At 49.2% G+C, this 26,140-nt stretch overlaps 2 protein-coding genes across 5 annotated transcripts in view; one reads left to right on the top strand and one right to left on the bottom strand.

Moving 5' to 3' along the window:
- CYFIP2 (cytoplasmic FMR1 interacting protein 2) overlaps positions 1–26,140 on the top strand; it is a 50,015-nt gene that overhangs the window by 5,926 nt on the left and 17,949 nt on the right. For 3 of the 4 annotated variants that reach the window (XM_048319559.1, XM_048319555.1, XM_048319557.1), the window contains exons 2-23: positions 718–858; positions 2,870–2,959; positions 3,039–3,116; positions 4,241–4,342; positions 5,028–5,209; positions 5,521–5,617; positions 6,227–6,355; positions 7,698–7,802; positions 10,719–10,810; positions 13,662–13,779; positions 14,627–14,746; positions 15,087–15,212; positions 16,092–16,258; positions 16,541–16,688; positions 17,011–17,164; positions 17,697–17,853; positions 18,591–18,687; positions 19,224–19,300; positions 20,157–20,265; positions 20,573–20,692; positions 21,343–21,542; positions 22,020–22,107. In XM_048319559.1, the coding sequence (XP_048175516.1) occupies positions 742–858; positions 2,870–2,959; positions 3,039–3,116; positions 4,241–4,342; positions 5,028–5,209; positions 5,521–5,617; positions 6,227–6,355; positions 7,698–7,802; positions 10,719–10,810; positions 13,662–13,779; positions 14,627–14,746; positions 15,087–15,212; positions 16,092–16,258; positions 16,541–16,688; positions 17,011–17,164; positions 17,697–17,853; positions 18,591–18,687; positions 19,224–19,300; positions 20,157–20,265; positions 20,573–20,692; positions 21,343–21,542; positions 22,020–22,107 (2,673 nt within the window). In that variant the 5' untranslated portion in view covers positions 718–741. The remainder of the gene's footprint in view (positions 1–717; positions 859–2,869; positions 2,960–3,038; positions 3,117–4,240; positions 4,343–5,027; positions 5,210–5,520; positions 5,618–6,226; positions 6,356–7,697; positions 7,803–10,718; positions 10,811–13,661; positions 13,780–14,626; positions 14,747–15,086; positions 15,213–16,091; positions 16,259–16,540; positions 16,689–17,010; positions 17,165–17,696; positions 17,854–18,590; positions 18,688–19,223; positions 19,301–20,156; positions 20,266–20,572; positions 20,693–21,342; positions 21,543–22,019; positions 22,108–26,140) is intronic. The other variant, XM_048319558.1, reaches the window with a different exon arrangement.
- FNDC9 (fibronectin type III domain containing 9) lies at positions 22,140–24,794 on the bottom strand. The gene is made up of 2 exons (XM_048319560.1): positions 24,655–24,794; positions 22,140–23,609 (listed from the first exon to the last, which is right to left on the bottom strand). The coding sequence occupies exon 2, from the start codon at positions 23,600–23,602 to the stop codon at positions 22,940–22,942; it is 663 nt and encodes a 220-aa protein (XP_048175517.1). The 5' UTR covers positions 23,603–23,609; positions 24,655–24,794; the 3' UTR covers positions 22,140–22,939.

Raw genomic sequence — 26,140 nt, 5'->3', positions numbered from 1 at the left:
AGGTTTGTCCTGTGGTTCCCACTGGGCGCCTGCCTGGGGAAAGTGCCAGGGAGCTTTCAGAAATGTTTCCCTTTGATTTTATTTTGTGTGCAGCTGGCACAGTTGGCAGCTCCAGGGTGAGCTGGGACTGGGCAGGGGAGGCCACGTCAGTGGTAAAAGTAGGGAAATTGAACAGCAACTTCGTTTTTGCTGCTTGCAGTGCCACAACTTTGCCTGCACAGCACTCGAGCCTTTCCAGTTCACCTCTGGGAATTAATGCAGTTGGTTGTTTACAGTTTCCAGCACTGTTCATGTGTGTGAGAAGGAGAGCATGTGAGTGTCAGCATCCGTCATACTTCTCTAATCATGCTGCTTCAGGAGATATTCTTGATAGCACCGCTTTGCATTTCGGAGCACACGCTTTCACCCGGGGCTGCTAAAGCTGCTCTGCAGCACCCAGCTGTTCTGTCTGAGAGAGTTTTGCATAGAGTTAAGAGAGAAGTGCCTGGGTGGGTAGTTGCGTTTCTCTTATTCTGCATTCCTGCTCTGCTGTTGAATTGCAGAAGGAGAGAGAGACGTAGGTTTAATGCACAAGAAAAGGAAAATAGATAAACTGGGTTTTTGTCCCCTGCAATGCCAGCCAGTCATGTCTCTGGTTTTGTCTTTTCCCACTCAGTCTCCTGCCTGCTGGCTGGTTGTCTTGTCTGTCTATCACCCTCTCTTTTGCTTTGGGTTTAGCACGGGAACTGAACATCTGCAGCCATGACAACTCACGTCACGCTCGAGGATGCCTTGTCCAACGTGGACCTGCTGGAGGAGCTGCCCCTGCCAGACCAGCAGCCATGCATCGAACCTCCTCCCTCCTCCATCATGTACCAGGTACTTCAGCTCCCCAAGGCAGAGGGTAGGGAGGGTTGTTCCAGTGGCTCATGCAAAGCACAGAGCCACACGGTGCTGTGAGAACCAGCCAAAAACATCCGGGGTTCAGTGTATTGAAGGAAGTGCTCAGAACAGATCTAGCCACAAATCTCTTCCCAAGGACTTTAAAAGGAAGGCACCAGATACTGGTGAAAGAGACTTTTAAGGCCGAGCAAAAATTAAGACCAGAGTGCATGAATGGGTAGGAAGCAGGAGATAAGATTTGTGATAGCAGCAGAAAGTTCTCAGTGATGTTTATTTGTGCACATATTTCTGTGCTTCCTTTTCGTGATCGTGCGTGCATCGAACTGAGCAGGGCAGGCTCAAAGTCCTGCCTGACTTTGGCTGGCCTGTGCCTCTAGCACAGCTGGAACTGCTGGCATGCGAGGGAGGGCAGCTGCTAGAACCACTTCTCTGCCCTGAACAACTCAGATTTAGCTGCAGCTGCACGGACCAAGCAAAGCTTGGCAGGGGCCCAGGGCACGGCTTGGCTCCTGCTTTTGGTTCCACAGTGGGATGCCTCGGCTGCTTGGCCACCACACCCTGCCCTATAGCACACACCCAGGGTTAAATATAACAGGGGGTTCCTTTCTCCATCCTGCCGCTCCTGAGTTCCTGGCTCACCCGTGGCAGTGTATAAATACACCAGCACCGTGATTGTTGTGCCTTGTATGCAGGGCTCTGGAATTACAGTATCTCTTTCAGCAGGTCAGACCCCGGGCTCATTCCAGAGCCTTGGTATCTCTACGGGTTATCAGACCCAAAGGTCATTCTGGGCTGTTCAAATTTCAGCTCTCCCTGAAAAATCTTCATGTAATTATTTGCTTATCTCTTCTTTCAATAAAGTTTGAGCCTTTGCTGGCTTGTGTCTCATGAGGGTCTCAGGGTCCAGCCTTATGGCACAGCCTCCTTTCAGGGCCATGAGTGTATGCACACAGCTGGGCCTAAAAACCTCCTCTAAGCTGGATCTGGAGGTGTTGGCCCAGCTTGTTTCCTCATCATATTCAGTTTGTGTGTAGCCCTCTCCCCTGCTATCGAGAAATACACTTTCAGTCTCAGCTTGTGTTGTCACACTGGTCGCATGTGATGTCCTGGAGGCACTGAGAAGAGTAGCCCTGTGGCCACAGGTCTGTGCTCCCAGCTTTCCTACTCAGGAAATGAGGTATTGAGGTGAGTGTGGTCGCTGCAGTGCTGCTGTCATCACAAGGAGCAGCCCTGGGTGCTTGGGACCTCTGTCTGCCCTGCCCTGCAGCAGATACCACCAGCCAGCCTTGGCAGAGGAAATTACTGAGTGCAGAGCATGTGAAGGGCACTCCAGAGAGCCAGGGGAGCTGCTTTTCCATCCCCCACTTGCCTCTGCAGTTTCTTGCTCCCCTGTCCCAGCCCAAAGCTGTATCACAGCTTCCAGGACAAATGTTTGTCCCAACAACTGTTTGTGCTTGCAAGAGCAGCAGTAGCACTGATAATAGCACCTGGATGAGGGCTGACTTTCATATTTATGTTTTCCAGACAACTCATTCCCTGCCCTTTCTCTGTGTTTATCCTTCGCACTTCCTGCTGACAGGATGTGGTCTTCCCCCAGCAGCCAGGGCTCAAACAGAAATTCATAGGGCTGCATCTGTCTTTGAGTAACCAAGCTAAAATCCTTAGAATAATTGCTGTAGCTTTTCTCTCTGGTGTGGCTGCAGCAAAGTTTGGCTTCATTTTACAAGGATTTGTCAGTGTTGACTGCCGTATTTCCACACGTATGCCCTGCAGGATGAACATGTGTGATTCCAAAGCATCTCAGGGTGTGTATGTGTGAAACTACTTCAGACCTAGAGGTGCAGCACCTCAAATAGTTCACAAGTTCCTCCCATGCTCCAGGAGCCCTACTAATTCTGCTTTTTGCCAACACATCCCATGTTAGGCTGTACCAGGTGAGCAAACAACCAGCTGTGTTTTAATCCCCATCTCTCCGTTTTGCCCACAGGCTAATTTTGACACAAACTTTGAAGACAGGAACGCCTTTGTGACGGGCATTGCCAGGTACATCGAGCAGGCCACGGTGCACTCCAGCATGGTGAGTCCCCTGGCGCTGTCCCCAGGGTGCTGAGCCTCCAGTGCCTGCCCTGTGCCAGCAACACCCCTCTGTCTTTCAGAATGAGATGCTGGAGGAAGGCCATGAGTACGCTGTGATGCTCTACACGTGGAGGAGCTGCTCACGAGCCATCCCTCAGGTACTCAAGCCCTTCCCAGGCAGGGCTGCTCTTGCAGTGACCCCTGTGCTTTGCCATGGGCCACGTGGATGGGGCCGAGCACAGGACCCCCAATCTCCCTGCTTGGTCAGGTGCAGCTCCCTGCTACATCAGAGACTGTGGCTTCACAGGTGAAGACCAGAGCCTACACCTGAATGTGCACAACTCCTCCCTACCCCGACTGCATCCTCATGGCCGTCGATGCCTGGTGGGATTCTCAGGGCTGTCCTGGGCAGGGCCAGGAGTTTGATGATCTGTGTGGGTCCCTTCCAGCTCAGAATATTCTGTGATTCTGTGGTACTGTCTGACTGCAGTGTGGATCACCAGGGCAGGGACATTAGATTGCCCACTGCAGAGAGGGCAAGGCTACTTTGGCATCATCCCCCATGTCAGGCTGGCTGACATGTCCCTCTGTGCCTTGAGAATCAGCTGCTGGGTTACTGAACGTGCACCAGAGCTGTCAGCCCCATCACAGCTTTGTGGGAGCAACAGCTGCAGACAAAACCAGAGGAGGACAGCAGGATGCCCTGGGCAGCTGGTGTTTTCCCTGTAAGTTTGATAATGACTCCGAGTAACTGTTCTGGAAGTGAGATGGATGACAACTGCGTAAGTCCTTAAATTTAGCTTCCCAGGATTCCAGCGACAGTGACTCAGTTCATTGCTGTCAGCCACAGACAAGCCCAGTGATTTTTAATGGATCCTCAACAGAACCAAAATAATCCCAGCGAGGCTGCAGCAGAGCTGGAACCTGGTGCCTTGTGTGTCTTGCAACACAAAGTCTCAGATAATTTCATGCTACAACATTCCCACATCGTGCAGCAAGTCCAGACTCCACATTGCTTGGGTTCTGTGCCAGACAAACGCATTAGGAGACTTCTGTCCCTCAGAGTTAGGATTGTGCCTTTTCAGAATGCATGGAGACAATTTCAGATCTGAAATAGCCCCTTTTGCTTTCACCTATTGGTTTGAGAACCAGCTCCTCCTCAGGTCCCTCTGTTGTCCTTGGGTGGGGACAGGACTCCTTTGAAACAAGAAGATGGTGCCACAGTGACCCACAGCTGGGTTAGAAGCTGATGCTGACACGGATGATTTTCTTCGCAATGCAGGTGAAATGTAACGAACAGCCAAACCGAGTGGAGATTTATGAGAAAACAGTGGAAGTCCTGGAGCCAGAAGTCACCAAGCTTATGAAGTTCATGTATTTTCAGGTAAGTGGTCAAGGAGAGAGGCAAAAATAATCTTACTTACTTTGGTGTTAACATCCTAAGCAGGACTGTGCTATCCTTGCCTGCCAGGACAGCCCCCAGTAGCCTTGTAGCCACCTGAGCAGAAACCTGAGACCCATGTGAAGGAAAATCTGGGTGTCCCTTGCTTGGCCCCAAAATCTTCTATACAAGTTGGGAAAGAGCACACCTCAGCCCTTCAAGTTCATGGAGACCCAGAGCCACCACTCTTTGGAGCTAAGGGTGTCAGAGGCTCCTGTTTTTCGGGGATGTTGGCTGATGTGAAGAGCTGATTATCCATTGCCATGTGGCAACCACAGAGCTGCTGTGGGCCCCCCATCACTGCCTGCGTTATAACCAGCTGCATCTGAGTTTCACAAACATTTTTAGGTTTTATATCCTGTGAGGTCTTTAAGTCCCACCTTAAAGATGCAGCCTGATGTGGCAGAACACCCCACGGTCGGGGCAGGTGCAGCTGGGGAGTGTTCAAGCGCCCTTCTCCCCTCAGGCGCTGAGGGTGTTTGTCAGCAGTGATTTATAACTTCTGTTTCATGTGACAGCCAAGAGGGACCTTGGATCCTTCATTCCCAGCCAAAACCCACATTTTCTAAAGGTGGTGGGTGGAGGGGGTTCCCATGGGGGTGCATGACCCTGTGCCCCTGCCCTGCAGCGCAAGGCCATCGAGCGGTTCTGCAGCGAGGTGAAGCGCCTGTGCCACGCTGAGAGGAGGAAGGACTTTGTGTCTGAGGCCTATCTCCTCACTCTGGGCAAGTTCATCAACATGTTTGCCGTCCTGGATGAGCTGAAGAACATGAAGTGCAGCGTCAAAAATGATCATTCTGCTTACAAAAGGTGAGAGGGGATGAAGAGGCGGGAATGGGGACAGGACTGGTCTGCAGGGGAGCTCCTGGTCTGCCCAGCAGTAGGGCAGGTGGACATCAGGAGGCTGGAGATGGGGTTTCCGTGCTGTCCCAGGCTCTCTTTGCGAGTTCAGGCAAATCTCTGAGCTGTGTTGTGTTGCAGTTCCCTATTGGAAATAGAGTTGTTACGTAGAAGGGTCTGAGTCTGGGGCATTGCAGCTGCAGGTCAGACAGGGAAGGTGGGTGGTGACAGTCTCACACTGGCTGAGTGACCCTTGGTGATGTTGGATTTGTCCCTTCCAGAGCTGCCCAGTTCCTGCGGAAGATGGCAGACCCCCAGTCCATCCAGGAGTCCCAGAACCTCTCCATGTTCCTGGCAAACCACAACCGCATCACTCAGGCAGGTCCCTTTTCTCTGAGCCACTGGACCTTTCCATCAGCAGAGAGAAGCAGTGACCTTGCTGAGGCTGACAGCACTTCAGACCAGGCTGTGGCAGCAGCTGTTGGGTCTTTGCCACTGACTCTGGTGGTCTTTTGGTCAGGCTGTGTAATTCTAGCAATGTCTCGTGTCATCCTGGATGGCTTTGAAGGTCTCTATGTCAAGACAAAGATGAAAGTCCAAAAGATGTAAGAAGAGCTCTGGGAGGGGGAGGTTCTGCCAGAACTCCATCCCCTGAAGCTGCATGGGGCTGCAGCTCAGCCCCTGTGGCCTTCCACACTCCACAGGCTCCATAGCTTCTGCTACCTAGTTAAAATATTGCACCATGACATCTCTTTGTCTGATATTTGGGTGTTGTGATCAACCTGAAAGGGAGTTGTCCTGCAGACGAAGGTCGTTTCTTCCAGATGGTGCCATGAGCTGAGTCTTCTGCTGGTAAACTAAAAAAAGCAGACAAATGAGGTTTGAAGGAACCTCTTACTGTTCTTCTCTTACTCCTTCAAATGTTTCCGCCCTGTTTTCTGCTGTTCCTCTGCCCATATGGATAATGTGGCTTCTGTTGTGTTTCAGTGTCTGCACCAACAACTAGAGGTTATCCCTGGGTACGAGGAGTTGCTGGCTGATATTGTCAACATCTGTGTGGATTACTATGAAAACAAGATGTATCTCACCCCCAGTGAGAAGCACATGCTCTTAAAGGTGAGGTTGGGCCATGCTTGTGGGGCTGGGTGCTTGCATGGTTTCACTGTCGCTTTAGTAAAATGAAATTCACTCCTAGGACAACATTTCTCTTCAAGTTCCTTATTTTTTACTCCTTTGGGTTTACATGCATCCTTTCTCTGCAGAGCCAGTGTCCTCGGCTCACATGAGTTGCTGTGAGTGCTCTGCAGGCAGCAGCAAAGCTGCTTTGCTTCCTCCTTTTCCTGTTCCCTTTCTGATCCCTGGTGCTTTGTGTCCTCTGCTGTGGTACCTCAGTCCTCCCACTGACCTCTTTCTGTAGCTGAACAGGCTGGACATGGCCCTGAGTCGGGGATGTTCCATCCCAGTGCTCTGACAGGGCAGCTTTGCCAGGCAGTGCCATGAGCTGCTTCTGTGCCTGCCCTAACTTGGACCTTCTCCCACCATTTCTCTACTGTCCTTTCTGGCCTTCTCCCTTATTCCCATATAAAAATCTTCTTTCCTCTCTCCCTTTCCTCTTCCTCATCTCCATCTCTCTGTTTCCCCACAATCTTTCCCAGTGCTGCCAGCAGCTCTGCCTGCCTGGGACTAAGCCCGTGGTAGATGAGATCACTTGTGGGTGCCCTACATCCTCCAAGGCTCAAACGGGTTTTTCTGTTGTGCATGGAAGTTCAGGATCATGGGCTTGACTTGTGTAACTGCAGAGGACATTGTAAAATCACCACCAACTTTGTAACCCAGAATTTTCTTCTTGATGCCCATTCCTAGCAATAATTCCCTGCAGAAGGCAGATGCTCCCAGGTTTGTTTTTCTGACTGGAAAGAGTCCTCGAGATGAACATGCTAAAATATCTGTTTGTTTGGTGTATTTGTCCTTGCTGTCAGTCAGTTATTGGCAATGATTGCAGTCACTATTACCATAAAAACTTCATTACAGTGGTGTGAGTCAGCTCAGGTTCTTTGAAGGGTAATGTGGGTAGGTTGTCTCTCTCTAATGATTTGTACTGAATTCAGGGGGTGGGGAAATCAATCCAGGAGAATATTTCAAATTCTTCTCCAGGAGTAAACTTTTGCCTTCGGGTGGAGAAGGCTTTTGGGTTATTGTTATGTGGAGAGAGGAGGAACAAATAAGCAAAGGAAGCATCCTGTGTTTTTGCACAGACAATGGACGCAGTCCATCGTGTGTCCTCTGCCTAGCATGTGCATCCTGGCAGACACAGGCACATTTTTAACATTTCCTCATGGGTGTCAGGTGGCAACAGGAACCTGAAATGGTCTTTCCTCATGCTGAGTGATGGAGAACTGTCTTTGACTCGTGCTGCTGCCTTCATGCTAATGAAACCTTCCCTTTCCATCTTCTCCAGGTGATGGGGTTTGGCCTGTATCTCATGGATGGGAATGTCAGCAACATTTACAAGTTGGATGCCAAGAAGAGAATCAACCTTAGCAAAATAGACAAATTCTTCAAGGTCAGTGACCTGTCTGGGTGAGGCTGGTGTTTATTGCAGACCAGTGGATTAGTGACCTGTACCATTGCACATGCTGCTAGCAACAAACAAACCACAGGAATCATTTCCAGATCCAAAAAACCCTGGGCCAAAGACTGAGGAATGGAATTGCTGTGACCAGGCGCTGGCACAGAGCTGCAGCACGGGTGAGGTGAATGATGCCAGCCCTCAGTGCCAGCAGGGCTGTGGATGGGGAGCAGTGCTGGGACTGGCTCTGCTCCCATGGCACTGGAGCTGGGCAGCCAGTGGGAGCTGCAGCTCTGGCTGCTTCCTGCCAAGGGGCAGAGGATGGGGAGGCTGTTTCATGGATGAGGGAAGGTTGTGCCAGACTGACTGCTTCTCTCTCTTTTACACATTCTGGAGGCAGGTTTGCAGTCTCTGTGGTTTCAGACCACCAGCAAACCTGGCTGGTTTGCTGAGGTCTGTGTAGGTGATGGTTCTGCTTCTCTTGCCCTCTGCAAGCTGCTGAGCTGAGGGACAGAGGACGCAGCTGGCGAGCCAGTGTGTGATCTGGCAGTTTTATTTCGTGTATAAACTGTGCTCCCTGTAGCACAGAACAAGCTGTGGGAGAGTTTGTGTCAGCTGGGACTTGGAGGTGCTCAGGGAGATCTTCAAAGGGTCACTCTGTGGTTTGATGAACCGTTTTTGTCTTGTCTGAGATGTGGGTTTTGGGGAAAGGCCCATGAAACCTGGATGCTCCCAGTGGCAGGGTGGGAAGCAGCTGCACAACCTCCCTCTGCTGAAGCACATCTGGCCAGGGTCTGATCCACAGCTGGAGGCCAGGCTGCATTGCCCTGGGACCACTCAGCACAAGAAAGGTTTGGGATAACCCTGTTGGTGGAGAGGAGGGCTGAGAGCCCACACAGCACCTCAGGGAAGGCAGTGCCTCCTTTCCACTGCTTCTGGGCACAGACTGGGTCAAGGAGGCATTTTGAGTTTGGAGCAGGTCAGCTGTAGGAGGCATGGTGGGATCTGGCAGAAGACAAATGTGTTGGCAGCAAAGAATAATAGCATAGCAAGAGGACAGCAGAAGAATTTTCCAGATGGAGCAATTAGTTTTCTTTGAGACCTAGTGAGCTTGAGCAGTCCTTCCTGAGTCCTTTATTAATCTTTCTCCAGAGATGAAAAGATTGGTTTCTGTTACCAGCATTTGCTCCACATCAGGGAAAATGAGAAGGTGATGATTTGGGAGGGCACACAGGGCTCCTTCCCCATCACTCTTGCAGCACAGTGGATTCTCCCTGATGCTTCATGCAGAGGTGGGGTGAGGAGCCTGGAAGCAGAGGTTGGTTGTGGTGTTGGGTAGAGGGTGTCCCCTTGCTTATTGCCACGAGGTTTGGTTTATGGGTGATGTGCTGGGTTTGTGCAGGGGAGGGAATAGGTGAGCCCAGGTTTCATGGAAGGTGGGTGTGCCAGCTGCTGCATCCTCTGCTGAGCGGTGGGGACTTATTTACCCAAATTTGCACCATTTCCTGGAGACAGCCCTGAGAGCAGGGGGCCACAGACACCATAATCTTATGGATAGGCCGATGATGAGGTGTTTAAAAACCCTCCCATCACTGGGGAGACTGCTCTGCAAAGGTGATTTATCATGTCGTTCTTCAGAGTCTTCTGGGTTTCCCATGATTCAGCTTTGCTAATTCAACTAAATCTCTAAATCAGGCCTTCAGTATAATCTGTAGAGTTTGGTCATCTTGGTGCATTCAGACAGATTTGCTGTTCATTTCCAAGTGCTGTGGGCCATCAGAGAATGAGGTAAAATACCTTCCATTGCATGGAATAACTTTCTCCTTTCCAGCTTTATTTCCATTTGCACTTCTCCAGCATCTGCCATGGTCTCACTTAATCAGTTAAGTACCACTCCAAACTATCAGATCTCAATAAGGAAAGACCAGCTACTCCTTTACTACATCTGCTTATTGCCTTCTGATTAAATTTCTAGTGGATTGCCCAGGAATTTGAGTGGTGAAAATGAACTACCCCTTCATTTAAACCTTTTATGGAAGTGCCAGTGGGAATCCCTGATGACAGCATTACACATCCTGTGCACAACTCAGCTCGAGAAGTGTGTGATAATAGGACAGGGAATTTGCCATCATCTTCCCTGAATTTTGGGGCAAGGCTTTTGTAGCTGGGTGAAGTTGAAGCTTCATATTTTACTGATGAGCTGTCAGTAGCCCTTGGTTGGGTGTTGTTTGCAGGTGGAAGTTTAGTGAAGGAGGGACCTGTCTGAGCTTGAGGTATCTTCAGAGCACTTGGAATTTATTTCCCATCCAAAACCTCCTGAGATGTAAAGGGCAAGCAGAGCCCTGTTACATTGCCTGTGTCTTCCTCTTTATGGAGAAGTTCTAAGACACATCACAAACAACCATGGTGCTGAATCCCTGGGGAAAGCTGACACCTTCCTGGGTGTCCAGAATATCAACATGCTGGCTTTTCATCCCTCTGTTCTCTTGGAGGATTAGGCTGGGAGACAGTAAGGCCTGCTCAGGAATACACTTCTCTCTTTTTGTTGTAAAAAGAGCCTTTCCTCTGGCTGGTTACAGCACTGAACCATTCTGGCCATAACCAGCCTGGTATCAGCGAGCCCAGGGCTCCAGAGCACTCACAGGGGGTGATTTCCTCCCGCAGAAAGCTTTGTGATCACTTTCTGTCACTTCCTAGGTGTGAAATGACCCTGGGTCCAGGTTTGCACTTTGTTTCAAACAGCCTGACACTTCCCAAAGCTTCAGAGGTGCAGGATGCCTTTTTGCAGTCCCTTGTGTTGCACTGGGGCCAGGCACTCTCTCTCTCTCTCTCTCTCTCTCTCTTGCTCTCGCTCTCTGTTGCTCTCTCTCTCTCTGCCATGTTTCAACCATCTTTTGTTTTCTTTTCCAGCAGCTGCAGGTGGTTCCTTTATTCGGCGATATGCAGATAGAACTGGCCAGATACATTAAGACCAGTGCTCACTATGAGGAGAACAAATCCAAGTGAGTGCCTGCCATAATGTCTCTTGGCTTCTGTGTGTGTCCTGAGGGCCGTGGGAGCTGCAGCCCCGTGGCGTGTGCGAGGCCTGTGCACGTGTGTGTGTCCCCGTGAGGCGTGAGTCCGGCGTGCCAGCTCTGTGTGCCCGTGTGTACCTCCCTGTCCCTGCATGGGAAGATGTCCTCCCCGGCCCTGGGGGTGCAGCCAGCTCCCAAGCTCCGTGTAACCATCCCCTGGGAGCAGGCAGGGCTGGGAGGGGGCTGGCAGCGAGGTGGGAGGAAGGAAAGGTGGCTGGTGCATGGATTGGGGCAGCGCCGAGTGCTTGCGAGCTGTGTGAGTGTGAGCAGCGTGTCCCTGCTCTGGGGAGATTTTAATCCACAGTTTGCACCCCAAGGACAAAATCCTCCAGAGCATGAACACGGCAGTCAGTGGATCTCTGCAGTAGCCAGGGTGTCTCCTCTAGCTCAGGCAGGGTTCCTGAAGAAGGACAGCAGGAATGAGGATTGAACCAGAGGCTCAGATGCTCTGGAAATTAATGAACTGCAAACGGCTGACTGTGGCGCTAACGACTAGATGTGGCACTCGGTGCTCTGGTTTAGTTGACAGGGTGGTGATCAGTCAGAGGTTGGACTCCATGATCTTAGAGGTCTTTTCCAACCTTAATGATTCTGTGATTGTGGCTATTGTGAGAGAAGAGCAGAAGTGGGGAGCTCAGGAGCAGCCTGGGCTGGTGGCAGTTTGCTGCTGCCATCAGATGAACCCACAGACGTTGTCCCAGTCACAGCAGGCACGTGAGAGGCCCCACTTGTGTTCGTAGCTTTGCGTCACTCTCAGTCATTGCCAGCAGAATCGGTGTTGGGTTTGGATATCCTTGGAATAAGGTTTGCAACCACACGTGAGCAAAGCCTGTCTGAGCTGTGTCTGGCTGCAGTGGCCAGTGGCAGCCAGGCTTTCACCAGGCAGTGGCCTTCCCCCTGTGGGACTGTACTGGGTGGAAATCAGGTTTTTTCTCTGGTGTCTGTGAGGAGCAGCCAGGCCGGGCTGGCTCTTCAGCAGGACAGGAATTATCCTGCAGTGTCATCGCTTCTGTTCACTCGTCCCCTTCCACCCCAGAGGGTCCAGCTTCTCTGCCTGCCAGGAGCAGCCCTCTGCCCCTGCCCTCCCAAAAACTGGTTGAAAAGTGCCCGTTAATTGTTCAGGAGAGATTTGAAAACAACGTGGCAAAGCTTCCTGAGCAAAAAGTTTTCAATTAAAATTGAGGGGGAAGAAAAAAGAAGAGAAAAAAATATGATTCCACATCATTTAAATTTAAACAATATTTTTGAAAACTTGATTTGAAAGAGTAGAACTGTCTGAAGATTTGCACCTTTTAATCCCAAATCATTCAGAAAGCACATTTCAACAAAACGTGGCAGCAGCATTCCTCATTTTCTCATCTCAAAACCAAGGTAGCTCATGGGCTGTTTTACCTGTGCACAATTTTAATGTCTGTCTTGAAATCTGTCTCACCAGGTCTGTGTGCCGTACTGTACTAACCAGTGTTTCTTCCTCACTCACTTGCTTTCCCAGCAGATTGCATGGGACTCCCAGCTCTAACTCTGCCAAGGTGGTTCCATGTAATCCCCATTTCTTACTAATACTGTTTTTGTCACTTTCTCTCCTTCCTTGTCTCCGTGCAAGTGGAATTAATTGGTGTTTTTCCTGCATGGCGCTTTGTTTCTGCACTGTGGAGTAGGTTGTGTGTGGCAGGGAGGGCTGGGGCAGCCCTGGCCATTCCTGCTGACCTGCCGATTGTCCGGTGGGGAGCGCATGGAAACGGGTAAGAGCCGAACAGTGGGACTGGGGGAGGATGGATTTCACAAGGAATGGCGTGGCCCAGCATTTCCAGGACCTTCTACCACCACAAATACTGGCAAAAACTGCAGTTAAGTGTAGGGCTATGTCTGTCTGTCTATGTCCATGTCAGGGGCAGGTGTCTCACCTTTCTTTTGTATGGCCAGTCTAAAGTGGAGAGCATGACTATCATAAGATGGACAGTTACTTAGGGGAAAAAAAAGTATAATCTTTTACATTGTGATGACAGACTAAGACATGAGACTCTCACTGACAGATGTTTGCGGGCACAAAATGTTTTGGTGGAGCCATTCTGGTTCTGTATCTGGGGCTAATACATTACAGGATAAAAATGAGATATTAAGTTAAATAGACCTGATTTGTCCCATTCCTTCATACAACTGTGCCTTTGGAAGGGGAGTGCTGCCTTTTTTTAGGATGACATTACTCTGTCATGTGGTACATATGGATCAATGCAAATGAAAATCTAGCTCAGTTAATCATATTCTGCTCATCATTTGTACTCAGGGTTGTTCACTGAGCTGGTAGCATGAGCCAGAACCAAAAACAATGGGAGGGCTGTTTCTGTGCAGTTTTTCATTGCAGGAGAAGGCAGCACGACCCAGATCTGGAGGGAAGACCTCTAAGGGGATGATTATCCTTAGGCTTAGCCGAAAGGATGCAAACGATGCAGGTCTTTGAAGTTCATCCTTCCCTAAAAGCTTGTCCCATGGTGGCCTGGGAGACAGCCATCTCTGCCCTTGGGGTAGGTGAGCCCACATGGAGAGCAGCCTTCAGGGTGGATGGAGCAGACACACTCAGGCTGAAAGGTGAGGCAAGTGTCCCCATCAGGCTGTGTGAGACCACCTCTGGAAGACCCCACACACCAGAGAGACGACACAGCTGACATTTGCCCTGAGGGTGGCATGCCTGGAGCACGTTCAAATGAGGAGAGCAGCTGTCCCTGGGGTCTCTTGAGTGGAAGCTGTGTCCTGTCCTTGACACCGTTGCTCTTTTGCCCAGGTGGACGTGCACTCAGAGCAGCATCAGCCCCCAGTACAACATCTGTGAGCAGATGGTGCAGATCCGAGACGACCACATCCGCTTCATCTCGGAGCTCGCCCGCTACAGCAACAGCGAGGTGGGTACAGCTGCACTCCCTGCAAGCAGGCTCCTGAGATGGACAAGCGTGGGGGAGAACCGTGTGGCAGGACCATGGTCTGCCACAGATGTAGTGAGGAGTGCTGAAGGACATGGGTGGAACAAACCACTCTTGCTGCAGCAATAAAAAACCAAGTTATGTAAGGCTCCTGCAGGTACAAAATCATGTGCACCAGGAGATCTACTGCAACAGCTTCTGCTCCTTGACCACAGCTTCGTTAAAATAAGCAGAAAAAAACTGGCAACTAAATGTTTGTTACCAGCCAAATGTCAGAACACCAATGACTTGCAAACAGGGCTTTTCAATTACACAGGCCTATCAGTCAGGGCTTTGAGGAAAGTTCATGAAGGCGTCTCTGTTCTTCTCATTACTGAATTCCAGTGCCCTCTCTGATGGCATTGGGACTGGTTTTTGCGCATGTGTGATCCTCATTCATCAGTGTCAGTTTAACAAATCGTAGCATTCTCAGGCGCTTCTTTTTTGGCATTTGCAAGAGCTTATTTGAACTTCTAATCAGTAAAGGACTCTCAAGGATTTCAGTAGTATTAGACCATCAAAAATGAATAGGAAAGTAGAATAAAAACAGTCAGTTATTTGCTCTGAGGTGACAGGTCAGACTCATTTTTTGGTAGGAAATAATTTGCCTGCCTGTGTAAAAAGAGCCTTGCCTTTTCCTGAGGGACAGTGTATGCTTTACTCAATTCTAGCTTGGTCATAAGGTCAGCAATTCATTTCAGGTGGGATTTGGGAGAGGAATCTGTTGACTGAGTGAAGTCCCTGCAGCAAGTTGTTGATTGTAGCCCTGACATGATGTGGTGTCTTGCAGGTGGTCACTGGCTCAGGTCTGGACAGCCAGAAGTCGGATGAGGAGTACAGGGAGCTCTTTGACCTGGCTTTACGGGGGCTGCAGCTGCTGTCCAAGTGGAGTGCCCACGTCATGGAAGTGGTGAGTGCATCCCTGGGAGTGCATCCCTGCATCACTGAAAGCAGTTTGGGATGAGTCTGGGTCTGGAGCAACTAAAACTATAATTCAGATAATGATGGAAATTCTTAATTTGCAAAGTTTCGACCACATCTCAGCACAAGTGTTTGGATGTCAAAAGCCTGGTATGACTAGCAGCCTCCCAAATAAAGAAAACCAGTATTCACTCAGTGATAATAAAGCCAGGAATGTCAACCTGTAGTGAAATCCAGGGAATGTTTTCCTGGCATATGACCTTATTCAGTCTTTCTAGCCTGTCTTCTTGCTCGTTGAAATGTTGACATTGTCTCTTTCCATCTTCTAGTACTCTTGGAAGCTGGTGCATCCCACAGATAAATTCTGTAACAAGGATTGCCCAGGAACAGCTGAAGAGTATGAGAGAGCCACCCGGTACAACTACACCAGTGAGGAGAAGTTTGCCTTTGTGGAAGTAGGTGCCACCTGCACAAGAGTCAGAGCCAGTCCGTGCTGGTTTCCTGTCCATGTTCCTCAGGCCAGGGGAAGAGGATGGAAGGGCATCCCACTGGTTCCTCATCCCTGTGACCTATGTTAAGGGATTAAGGGCTCCCACATCCCTTAATTTGGCCTTTAAATTGCCCTTGGCCAGAGTGGGTTGGTCTTGGAGCCAGCTGACATTGGGTCTGTCGGACATGCGGGAAGCTTCCAGCAGCTTCTCACGAAAGTCACCCCTGTAGCCCCTGCTACCAAAACCTTGTCACACAAGGCCAGAACAGTGGGCTTGCAGAGCAGTGTGATCTGGAGCAAGAGCAGCAACTGCGTTCAGGAGCTGTGCAAACACAAGAGATCCTCATCCAGTGCCCAGGACACATCAACTCTCAGCCTGGCTGTCTGTAAACAGTGGGAACAGCCCTCTGAGCCTGGCTCTGGGAGGCCTTCACCTTCCTCCTGCCTTACACAATCCAGGTTGGTTTGGATACTGCCTTATGGCTTCCTCCACTGTGCTGTTGGAAGGGAAGGCTCTGCCCTGGTGTGGATGCGGGGCTGTTCAAGCTGTACCCACACTTGGAGCATGTGCAGTTTCCTGGGATTGTGTGGTGTTAAAGATCAAGAGATCAGGAGTGGAAGCAAGGAACAGGGGCCATTTGCAAGAAACTGATGTTATAAATGCTTTGCTTAGCATTTTGTGATCTGTAAAGCAGCTAACACCCAAAAGTTAGCTGCCTAATCACTGGGCCTATGTTACTTGAGTAGAATTAATTCGGTCCCAAATTCTCTTAATGCTGGATTCATACAGCTCTTCACACAATGGAAAAACAGCAAATACATCTGGGTTTAATTTCTGCTTCAGGTGATTGCCATGATCAAAGGCCTGCAAGTGCTGATGGGGCGGATGGAGAGTGTCTTCAACCAGGCCATCCGCAACACCATCTACGCGGCCCTGCAGGACTTTGCCCAGGTGACCCTGAGGGAGCCTCTCCGACAGGCTGTCAGGAAGAAGAAGAATGTTCTGATCAGGTCAGTCTGTCCCTGAATCCAGTGCAAAACCCATATATTTGTTAGTGTTAAACTTTCTAGTATACAAGCATGTGGCCCCGTGTATGCTCCAGCACACAAGCAGCCAGCAGTCCTTGTCCAGCAGCTCCTCCAGAGGTAACTTTTGGGCATCATCCCACCAATAACAGCTGTGTATGATCCCACCTCAGGTGCCTGTCCTCCCATATGTGCACAGCCATTAGTATTTTCCTCTTGAAGTAAAATCAAGCTTAAGCACTGCTTTCCCTCTCCCCGCCACTCCAGTGTCCTTCAGGCAATTCGGAAGACAATCTGTGACTGGGAGGGAGGTCGAGAGCCTCCAAATGATCCTTGCCTGAGAGGTGAGAAGGATCCCAAAGGCGGATTTGATATTAAAGTCCCACGACGAGCAGTAGGACCATCAAGCACACAGGTATGAGGATGTCTGTCTCCTGTGTGGGGAATTAATGGTCACAGAGCCATGTAGGGGTCTCCCACCCTGTGGATTAGCAGCAGTTTCTGTGGTCTGTTCCACAAAGTCTTCACGCTGTTGTGTGCTAAATGTTGCTTTGGTGCCTAATTTGTTGTATGATTCCCAAAGCCTCCCATTTTAAGGGTTTAACTCTGAAGGACAGTGGCTTATGTGTGCAGAGTGGTCGCCACCTGGGAGAAGTGCTGGTTTTTGTTGCAGAACACCAAGGCTGTGTGTGATGGTGTCTGGAGAGTGGTAACTGCGTGTCACCTTTCTTCCAAAGCTTTACATGGTGCGGACCATGCTGGAGTCCCTCATAGCAGACAAGAGTGGCTCGAAGAAGACTCTGAGGAGCAGCTTGGATGGGCCGATAGTCTTGGCCATTGAGGAGTTCCACAAGCAGTCCTTCTTCTTCACCCACCTTCTCAACATCAGTGGTGAGATGATGGCAGGGGGAGGCTTGAACCAAGCTCTTGCATGCTCAGAAAGGCAAAGGCAGATCAGCTTTGCTCCTCAGTGACCTATGCAGAAGATTTTCCTTGATTTTTCCCAAACACTCTACTTCTGCCTGGTTTGGGCATGCTTCTGTGTAGTAGTCATTACGTGAACAGGACCAAGTCAGCAAGAGCAAATAGCTGCAGGTGGTAGTTTATTTTCTAGGACTGGACTTTCCTTTCTGTCCCAGACAAACTGAGCCACTGGCCACAGAAAAAGTCTTCCAGAATAACTCTGACCCATTTCAAGTGTTCTCCCTGGCCCTCTAGAGCAAAAGGGGTGATCCCTTCCTTCTTCTTGCATTACCAAGTGCTCAGGCAGCGTGGACACGGTCTGTGTTTAAAACCAGAGACATCTTAGAAAAATGTTCCATACCCAAAAGCAAGGCTGCAGCAGCTGCCTCCTGTGCCATGCCCTCACTGCCATCCCCAGGGGAGTAATGTAGGGATAACATGGATCTCCTCTGCATTCCAGAAGCTCTGCAGCAGTGCTGCGACCTGTCCCAGCTCTGGTTCCGGGAATTCTTCTTGGAGCTGACCATGGGCCGCCGCATCCAGTTCCCCATCGAGATGTCCATGCCCTGGATCCTCACGGACCATATTTTGGAAACCAAAGAACCCTCCATGATGGAGTAAGAGCTGAGGGGCTCCGTTGGCACTGTGCACGTGCTGAGGTTTGGGATTTTGTTCAGGAAGAAGGGTAGGCTGGTGCTGAGCAGTCTCTTTGACGTGGGAGGTAAATAGATGTTCCTTGATCTGCTGTCACATGAATGGTACTGTGTGAACACCTCATTAGCAGACACAGGGGCGACTTCCTGGCACTGGCACTTATTTATGTGTCATAAACAGCAGCTGGCAACTGTTGGGACGTGGGCAGGACATAGTGGCACTGTCACCTGCACACAGCACTGGGACAGATGTGTCACCAAAGGGGGAGGGCCCAGGCTAAGCTACCTCAACACCTTTTGTTTATATGTCTGATAAATGATGAGAGGAATTGCTGTTATGCAGATGTAATCATCTTCATAATGTCTTCCTCATTAGGAAAACTTGATTTTCAGTTGTTATGGCCATTGTCAGAGCACTCTCTGAAGTGAGGGCAGGGTGAAAGAATTATTAAGGGCAGAAAAGAAGGAAATGTTGACTGAACAACTCATAATTAGCTCACTTCCAGGTCGATTGTAGCTGCTTTGTGCAGAACCCAAGGAACAAGAGGGACTATTTGAGGGGCTGCAGGGAGTGGCAGTGATAGGCATGAAGTCAGAGAAAAGCCTTTTGTTTGCACCAAGCAGGGCACATGCACTGGCTGCAGTTTATGGTGATAAGCTCCAAAGTTAATTTTAGATGCGGTCTGTGTTCTTGCCCTCAGGTATGTGCTGTACCCCCTGGACCTCTACAATGACAGTGCATACTATGCTTTGACCAAGTTCAAAAAGCAGTTCCTGTATGATGAAATTGAAGCTGAAGTAAGTTCTCTTCATCTTTATAAAGCTCACTGGGGTCACACTGCCCTGTTTGACCCAGCAGTTCATTATAGGCACCTCCTGAAAGAAATATTGCATCAGACTGAAAAGTTTCCAAAAAATCAGCATTTCCAGAGACCTTTCAGATTCTCCTGATTAGGGGCTTCAGCTTAGCTGTACCCATAGGGAACCATGGAAGGCAAAGGCTGTCAAATACTGGGGACATGGAAAAGTCTCGAGCAGAGGGTTTGAGACATCAGAGGAAAACAAGAAATTCCCTGAGAGGGAAGGATGATTGAGGGTGGGGGACCAGGACCTGTAAGAGCATGCAGAAACTACAAAGCCAGACATGTAACTGCAGTTTTCTGCTTACCTTTAGCACTGTGAGAACTGCAGTGTGGGTTTTAGATAGTGTGACCTTTAATATATGCTTGTATTAAATGAGAGACCTGCACTGGTTTGTATTGATCTTGCATGCGTAGGAAGGAGCTGTTCCCTGCTGGTGACACCCTTACCAAGTCTTGTTTTTTCTCCCCCAGGTGAATTTGTGCTTTGATCAATTTGTATACAAGCTGGCAGATCAGATCTTTGCCTATTATAAAGCAATGGCTGGCAGGTAGGAGAACCTGACTGCTGATGGTGACTGATGATATCGCTGCATCCAAATTGCTGTTAACCAAAAGGTTTCCCTCAGGGAGCAGCTGCTGCAAGCAAACAAAGCATAGATCATCCCTGTCCCCCAGAGCTGGCTGTCCATGTCAGACCGGTGTAGATGGGGAAAATTAATTAAGGAGACATAGTTAAAAGTGAAAAAATTATAATTGGCATCCTGAGTAGCTGTCAGAGTCCAGTTTGTGAGAGCAGCAGAAAAGCAAACTGGGCTTATTACAGACATGTCCTTGCTTGACTTCTGTTTGTGTACCAGGCAAAGGACTGGAAGCCTCCCATCTCTACAAAACAGGAATATGCACTTGTCCTCACCCTACTAAAGCAGCAGGACTTGTTCTCCCTTTGGGGAGATAGAACCTTTGTGGCATTTCCTCCTTACCAATTTAAAGAACATGGATGAATTCTAATGAGAGTCTCCTTCTCGTGGCCTCAAAGGTGAATCAAGTCTTCCATGTGCAGGTTTTATTTCTAGGTCACATTTGGCCTTAGAGAAGGAGGACAATCACCATCACCAACCAAATGTTCCCACAGCAGATCTTCAAGGAGGGAGCACACCAGGGGAACCAGCCAGTACCTGGCACTGATATCCTTCAGCACATCTTTTATTTTTTTTGAATGTTTTAACCATAAAAAACAAGCATGGCAGTCCCTAGATAACAACCGCTGCTCTGTGATTTAGCGTGCAGAAATTTTTTGGCATTCAGAGCCAAGATTAAAAGAAGGACAAAAACAACTCTGGGAAGAGGCATAGAGAAGACGATAGTGTATGTTTCTATTTTCCTGACACTGCTTCCCTTTTTCAGTGTTTTACTGGACAAACGTTTCCGGGCTGAATGTAAGAATTACGGGGTGATCATTCCATACCCGCCGTCCAACCGCTACGAAACACTGCTCAAGCAGAGGCACGTCCAGGTACAGTGCAAGCAGCAGGCTCCAGTACTCATCACTCCTGGTCTGTTACCCTTCTGGTGGTGGTGGGCATCCTAGTTGAGATGGGCTCTGGACTGAGAAGGGTTGAATCTGTTTCTGACACAAAAACGAGTTATTCCCCACATTTCTCTCGTTCCTTCTTAAGTAATCTGAACTCAAACGAGGTGTTTGCACCACTGCTTTCACCTTTAAGCAGACTTGGAGGTTTGGTTTTAATTTGTGTGTTGACTAAAAAATAAAATACCTTTTCCCCATCAGTATATAACGTGCAAATCTCTTCTTTTGCCAGTTGCTGGGCAGATCAATTGACCTGAACAGGCTCATTACCCAGCGCATCTCTGCAGCCATGTACAAATCGTTAGACCAGGCCATCAGCCGCTTCGAGAGCGAGGACTTGACATCCATCGTGGTAAGAACTTTTATTGACTCTGAGTATGAGCACGGAGAATAATACACTGCTGTGGCTACACAGTCAACTGTCTTTTGTTATGAGTCCCCTTGCAGTAGGTTTCAGCCAGTCATGTATGTATCTTCCTTTTTGGTGCTGAGTCTTTACTATTTCTGCTTATGCAGCTTTAATTGCATTATTATCAGGCCATTAAGTATCTGTGTAAATCATAAGTTGACAGCCAGCAGTTAGAGTTTGCAGAGCTCATATAAGAGAGTCCTGTAAACTGGGAGAAGGAAATCTAGACTTTAATTCCCTGTTGGATGAAGGTGGCTGTGACATTGTTTGTGTGCATACAGGATTTGCTGCCGTTGATACGTTACAGGAGCATCAGAGTCAAGTAGTGTAAAATTACCAGTTTCCACCTTGGGAGGATTCTGAGGTGAAAGCCAGCCAGTGCTCAGTGGGGAACAAATTAATTTTGCTTCCTACAGGTTCACAAAGTACTGGACCAGGACCCCCTTGAGTGGAAGTGCAATTGGCCTTGACCACTGAGTTAAACTGATGTCTTCAGTTCTGTGTGCGTGTGGATATAAAACCATCCCCCTGGCAATTAAATCAGCTGCTTCTGTTGTAATACGTTGCATTTTCTACTGCTTTATGTGCCACAGGAGCTGGAGTGGCTCTTGGAAATCAATCGCCTGACTCACAGGCTGCTGTGCAAGCACATGACTCTGGACAGCTTCGATGCCATGTTCCGCGAGGCCAACCACAACGTGTCCGCGCCCTATGGGCGCATCACCCTCCACGTCTTCTGGGAGCTCAACTTTGACTTCCTGCCCAACTACTGCTACAACGGATCCACCAACAGGTGAGGAGGGAAAGCAAGGCCACCTGGAGACGCTGCTTTTGTTTCCAGAATGTCAAACCTGCCACATAAAATTGGCATGCATCGTGGTAATGTTTGTCCTCCCTGTGGGATGCAAGTTACTCTTAAAATGAAGTTGAAACCCACAATCTCCCCTTGGTCTTGAAAATGTTAGTAACAAATTTCATGTAGCAGTTAGATAGTGACTGCAAGTGGCTGAGGGTTGGTTTACTCAGCAGCAGAGCTCTGGTAGCTGCTCAGATACTGCTTTCTTGCCTGCCAAAAATGAGAAGAAACCTCACTTTTGGTGGGTTTTACACCACCAGCAGATTGTGGCAGGATTTTGCATTCCAGTTGATGTAGCTCAGATGATGAATTCTAACTAGCCTGCAGCTGCAGGTCATCCCAGACTGTACCCTATGTGTGCTCAGTTAACCAGGCTCTGACCACTTTTCCCCCCATCTCCCATGCTCGCCGCAGGTTTGTGAGGACAGCCATCCCATTCACACAGGAGCCCCAGCGGGACAAGCCAGCCAACGTCCAGCCCTATTACCTCTACGGGTCCAAGGTCAGTAAATGAGCCACAACAGCCAGCAGGAGTGGATGTTGGAAGTATTTATTTAGGAAAAGAAAGAAATGCCAGGACTGGTTCATTAACGGAGCGGTGGGTGCGAATGTGCGGGATCACATTGCTGTGTGCAGCCAAAAGGCCATGCAAGAAGCAGTTTCAGTGTGGTGTTGCTGTTTCTTTTCCAAATTCTTCTCCATAAAATGTCCATGTTAAGGGATGTCAGCACTGCTCTGTGCTTGGTGTTGGCACTGAGACTGAATTACATCCATCTAAATGCACAGCGAAGTGAGCAAGTTGGTGCTCTGATGCAGTGATGCTCCCCAAGGAAGGTACCACTTCAGGAATCCCATTTTTTGTTCAAAATGGGAATTAGTAAAATACTTATGTGTGCACTGCTTAATACTGACAAAAAGCTCTTTTCTCAGGCTGCAATGACTGTTTATACAGATGTTATGAGGGCTTGGGGTGTAATGCTAGTGGAGGGGCACTCAAGTGTGAAACTACGTGAGCGGAGTTTATTTCTTGTGCACATTGATTGATGACTGTGAAGTGAACCTACAGCACTGATGCACATGAGCTAATGACACTACAGTCTGCCAAGTCTGGCTGTTCCCAGAGAGCTGACTTGGTTTCTTTTTTAAAAATCCTCAGCAAATGAGAATATTTTTGTCACTTGACAAAAATCTTTCTCCCTGTGACCAACGTCTATGCCTCATGTTTTACCCTAGGACAGACAGCTGCCATGGACACACAGACAGTCCTCTTGGCAAGAACTGGGAAAGAGCAGGACAAACCAAACCTCTAAGAAAGGTTTTGTTTTCTTTTGCTCTCACTGAAGGCCATGCTGTGGCAAGATGGCCCTTTTATCATCGCTGTTTTTATAGGAAAAAAAGTAGTGAGGGGAGTTACACGGGCTCTCCTTCATGAAACTGGAGCTCCTCATTAGCACAGTGGTCATGGGCACTTCCAGGAGCTCCTCTGTCAGTCCATCCCTCAGTGGCTCTTCTGGTGAGCTGCTTCGTTCAACCACTTCTTCAGGGCTGGTGTGGGGATGCTTCAGCCTGGCAGCCCGGTGGCACCGCTCAGACCAGAACTGCAGGCAGCCGTAGGCCAGGAGGGCGAGGAAGCAGAGGAGCAGGAGGCTGCTCACCATCCACATGGACGTGGTGGGTTCGTGCTTGGAGCCGCCGAAAACCAGGGGGATTTTGTCCAGCGTGTGGAAGGTGGTGCAGTGGTTGCTGGAGGGGTAGGAGTTCTTGCATGTGATGCACAGGACGTAGATGGTGGACGGCGTGAGGCGGTGGAGCACCAGGGAGCTGAGGGGGTGCGGAACTCGCTCCTCGCGGTGGAAGTTCTGCCGCAGGTAACCGGCAAAGACGCTGTTCCAGTTGGGGCGGTACATGACGTGGTAGTAGTTCTCTGGGCAGGGGCTGCTCATGGCCCAGGACACGGTGGCACTGGTGTAAGTGATGTTGTGCACTTCGATGTTCATCGTGCCCCTGAAACCAGATGCAGGGAGAGGCTCAGTTTTCTGATTCGTGTCAAGGCTCAAAGGCCACTGACAACGGTGAAGTCTTTCCACTGACTTTTACTCTCCCTTAGGTTGGGCTGAAGACTATCCTGGCTCACTTAGGTTACATGCTAGAATTACAGAAGACAAATCTTGCTTTTGCCCAGATCTCCTGTATCACTCTGCTTCATAACAAAAATATCCAGTTGGAGCACAGGGTATAATTTTGCTCCAGTTATATTTTTTATAAAATCTCTCTGACTGGTTGTCTGTATCAGAAGCTTTCTTAGCTTTTTGTTTCCCACAACATAGAAAGGATACTGCAAGTTTGATTAACATAAAGTGATCATTAAGCTAGCTCCAGCTTGCCTTGTGAAGCTGCCAATCAATAAATATTTTGATTTTACGTCTAAATGCCATTTAGAAAGCTCCATAATGGTTAATTCACTGTTTTAAGTTGTTGCTGCATTTTCTGTACCTTCCTTGCTTAATAGAGTATAAACTCTTTCTGTTCCTGCAGCATCTCACATTGCAATATCAGGATCTTAAATGTCAAATCTGTAGGTTGGTGAAATATAAAATCAGTGCCTTTAGGGAAACACAAATATATGAATAATAAGAACAAAGACAGAAAAATGGCACTGCCCTGCTAACAAATTTAAACTGATTTAAGCCAAAGCCAGTGAGCAGTAGATTTGATCCCTGATGGTGCAATGTCCAGTAGTTTTTTGGTACTTCCTGAGCTGTGTGGCTGTTTAGCAACAGCCACAAATTACTTGAGCACATCACTCCTTCAGATCCCCAAAGTGCTCTCTGAGCCTCGCTGCAGGGTTCTCTCTCCCAGCCAGCCGAGTGCTCAGAGCAGCACCTCCGTTCAGTCGAGCTGGCTTATTTTTCCCTTTTTCCTCTCTCTCTAACAATAACTAACTTCCCTTTAATTCACTCAAGAGTAAGCTCACCTTAATGACTGCTTATCTGCTCTTACACGAGGCTGCTCGTGCGCATGGCTGAGCCCTCCCAGAGCCAGCACTTACCTCCCGCCAGGTCCGCGGTGGCCCCGTCGCGGTGGCTCTGGTGACGGAGTGGCCACAGGCAGTGCCTTGCCAGCACTCACCTCCCTCCTGCCTCTGCTAAATCCCTTCCCCGCGCTCTCCCTCGTTTATACCCGGCTCGGGCTCCGTCATCTCTCACCATGGCAACCAATAGGAAAGGATGGGCAGGCATCTTCGAGTGATTTGGGAATGTTGCCCCTAAAAGCTTCTGCCTGGGAGAAGTCTGTGTCTCCAAGGCAGAAAAAACAAGCCAGGCAGGTTTCTTTGGTGGCTTATTTGGGTTTTATTTTTTTCCTGTATCCACAGTCCCCCAGCAAGACCAGAACGGAGCCCTAGCAGGGTCTGGGGTTACAGACACGCTGGCACATGCTATGAAATCTGGATACTGGCCTGTGGTACACGTTGACTCAGGGACTTTGTCATTAATTCTGTGATTTCTTGCACACTTAAACTACTGATTTAAGTGGAAGCTGTAAGCAGTACATTTTGATCCCTGGTGGTGCAGCAATTTCCAGTAGCCTTTTAATATTTTCTAAACCGTGTGACAGGAGTAGGAATTGGGTTTTCAAAGACCTAGACCTCCTGCTGAACTACATGGGATTAAGACCAGCTCTTCTTTGAATGCCCCTGACTTACAGACAGCTTGGGGATGTCCCCTTTCAGTCTGGTGAGAGGGCAGGAGGGAGAGGCAAAGCCAGTGCCTGTGGTGCTCAGGGGAGCAGCTCGAGCCTGTGGCCAGGAGGGGATGGATGGGCCTGGTAAGGAGAGGCTCTGAACAAGTGACTTGCTGCTCTCTAAAGCCAAAATGTGCTCGAGAGGAACTTTCCCAGAAATGTTGATGCTGAGTCTGGAGTTACTCATTCCACTTTCTAAGACACTCTCAGCTGTTGCACTGAAATTAGGTTGGCTGGGAGCCCTGACTTGTCTTGGGCTGTGTGCAAGTCCTTTTTTTGTCTCTGAGTATATTCCTCTTTCATTAGCTCTTCGTTTTTCCAAGGGAATTCTGTTACAGTCAGTGCTACCTATTATCTCTCTGTGTTGAATTTTATCAGATAAAACTCTCCCTGCCTTTCCTCAGGTGAGCTCAGACAGGTCTAAGTGATGGCCAACAACAAGGTCAAAGACATGGAAATAGAACTAGGGTTTGATTTGCTTTGTTTGTTGCTAAATCCTCTCCAGAGCATCCCTGGTAACCTCCTGAGCTCCTAAAGCAACGCTGGGACCTTCCCCACATGCTCACAATTACAGACGGCTGTCCCTGAGACCTGGGTGCAGGGTGAGCTCTGTAGGACACTGGGAGCTCTGCCCCATGCTGCAAAACCCAGCCTCCCATCCCCAAAACCTGCCCATTTGGCCCCAAACCAAAGGGGAGGCAAACCTCCCCAGTGTCTCCAGCAGCTGCTGCTCCCAGGAAGGGTCAGGGTCAGGCTTTTGCTTTGGTTCCCTGAGGGGTCAGAAGCGGCCGCCC

This window comes from Corvus hawaiiensis, chromosome 15 (assembly GCF_020740725.1).
Source record: "Corvus hawaiiensis isolate bCorHaw1 chromosome 15, bCorHaw1.pri.cur, whole genome shotgun sequence".
NCBI lineage: Eukaryota > Metazoa > Chordata > Aves > Passeriformes > Corvidae > Corvus > Corvus hawaiiensis.
Note: the sequence above shows the minus strand (reverse complement) of the source record. Positions and strands in the feature narration are given on the sequence as shown.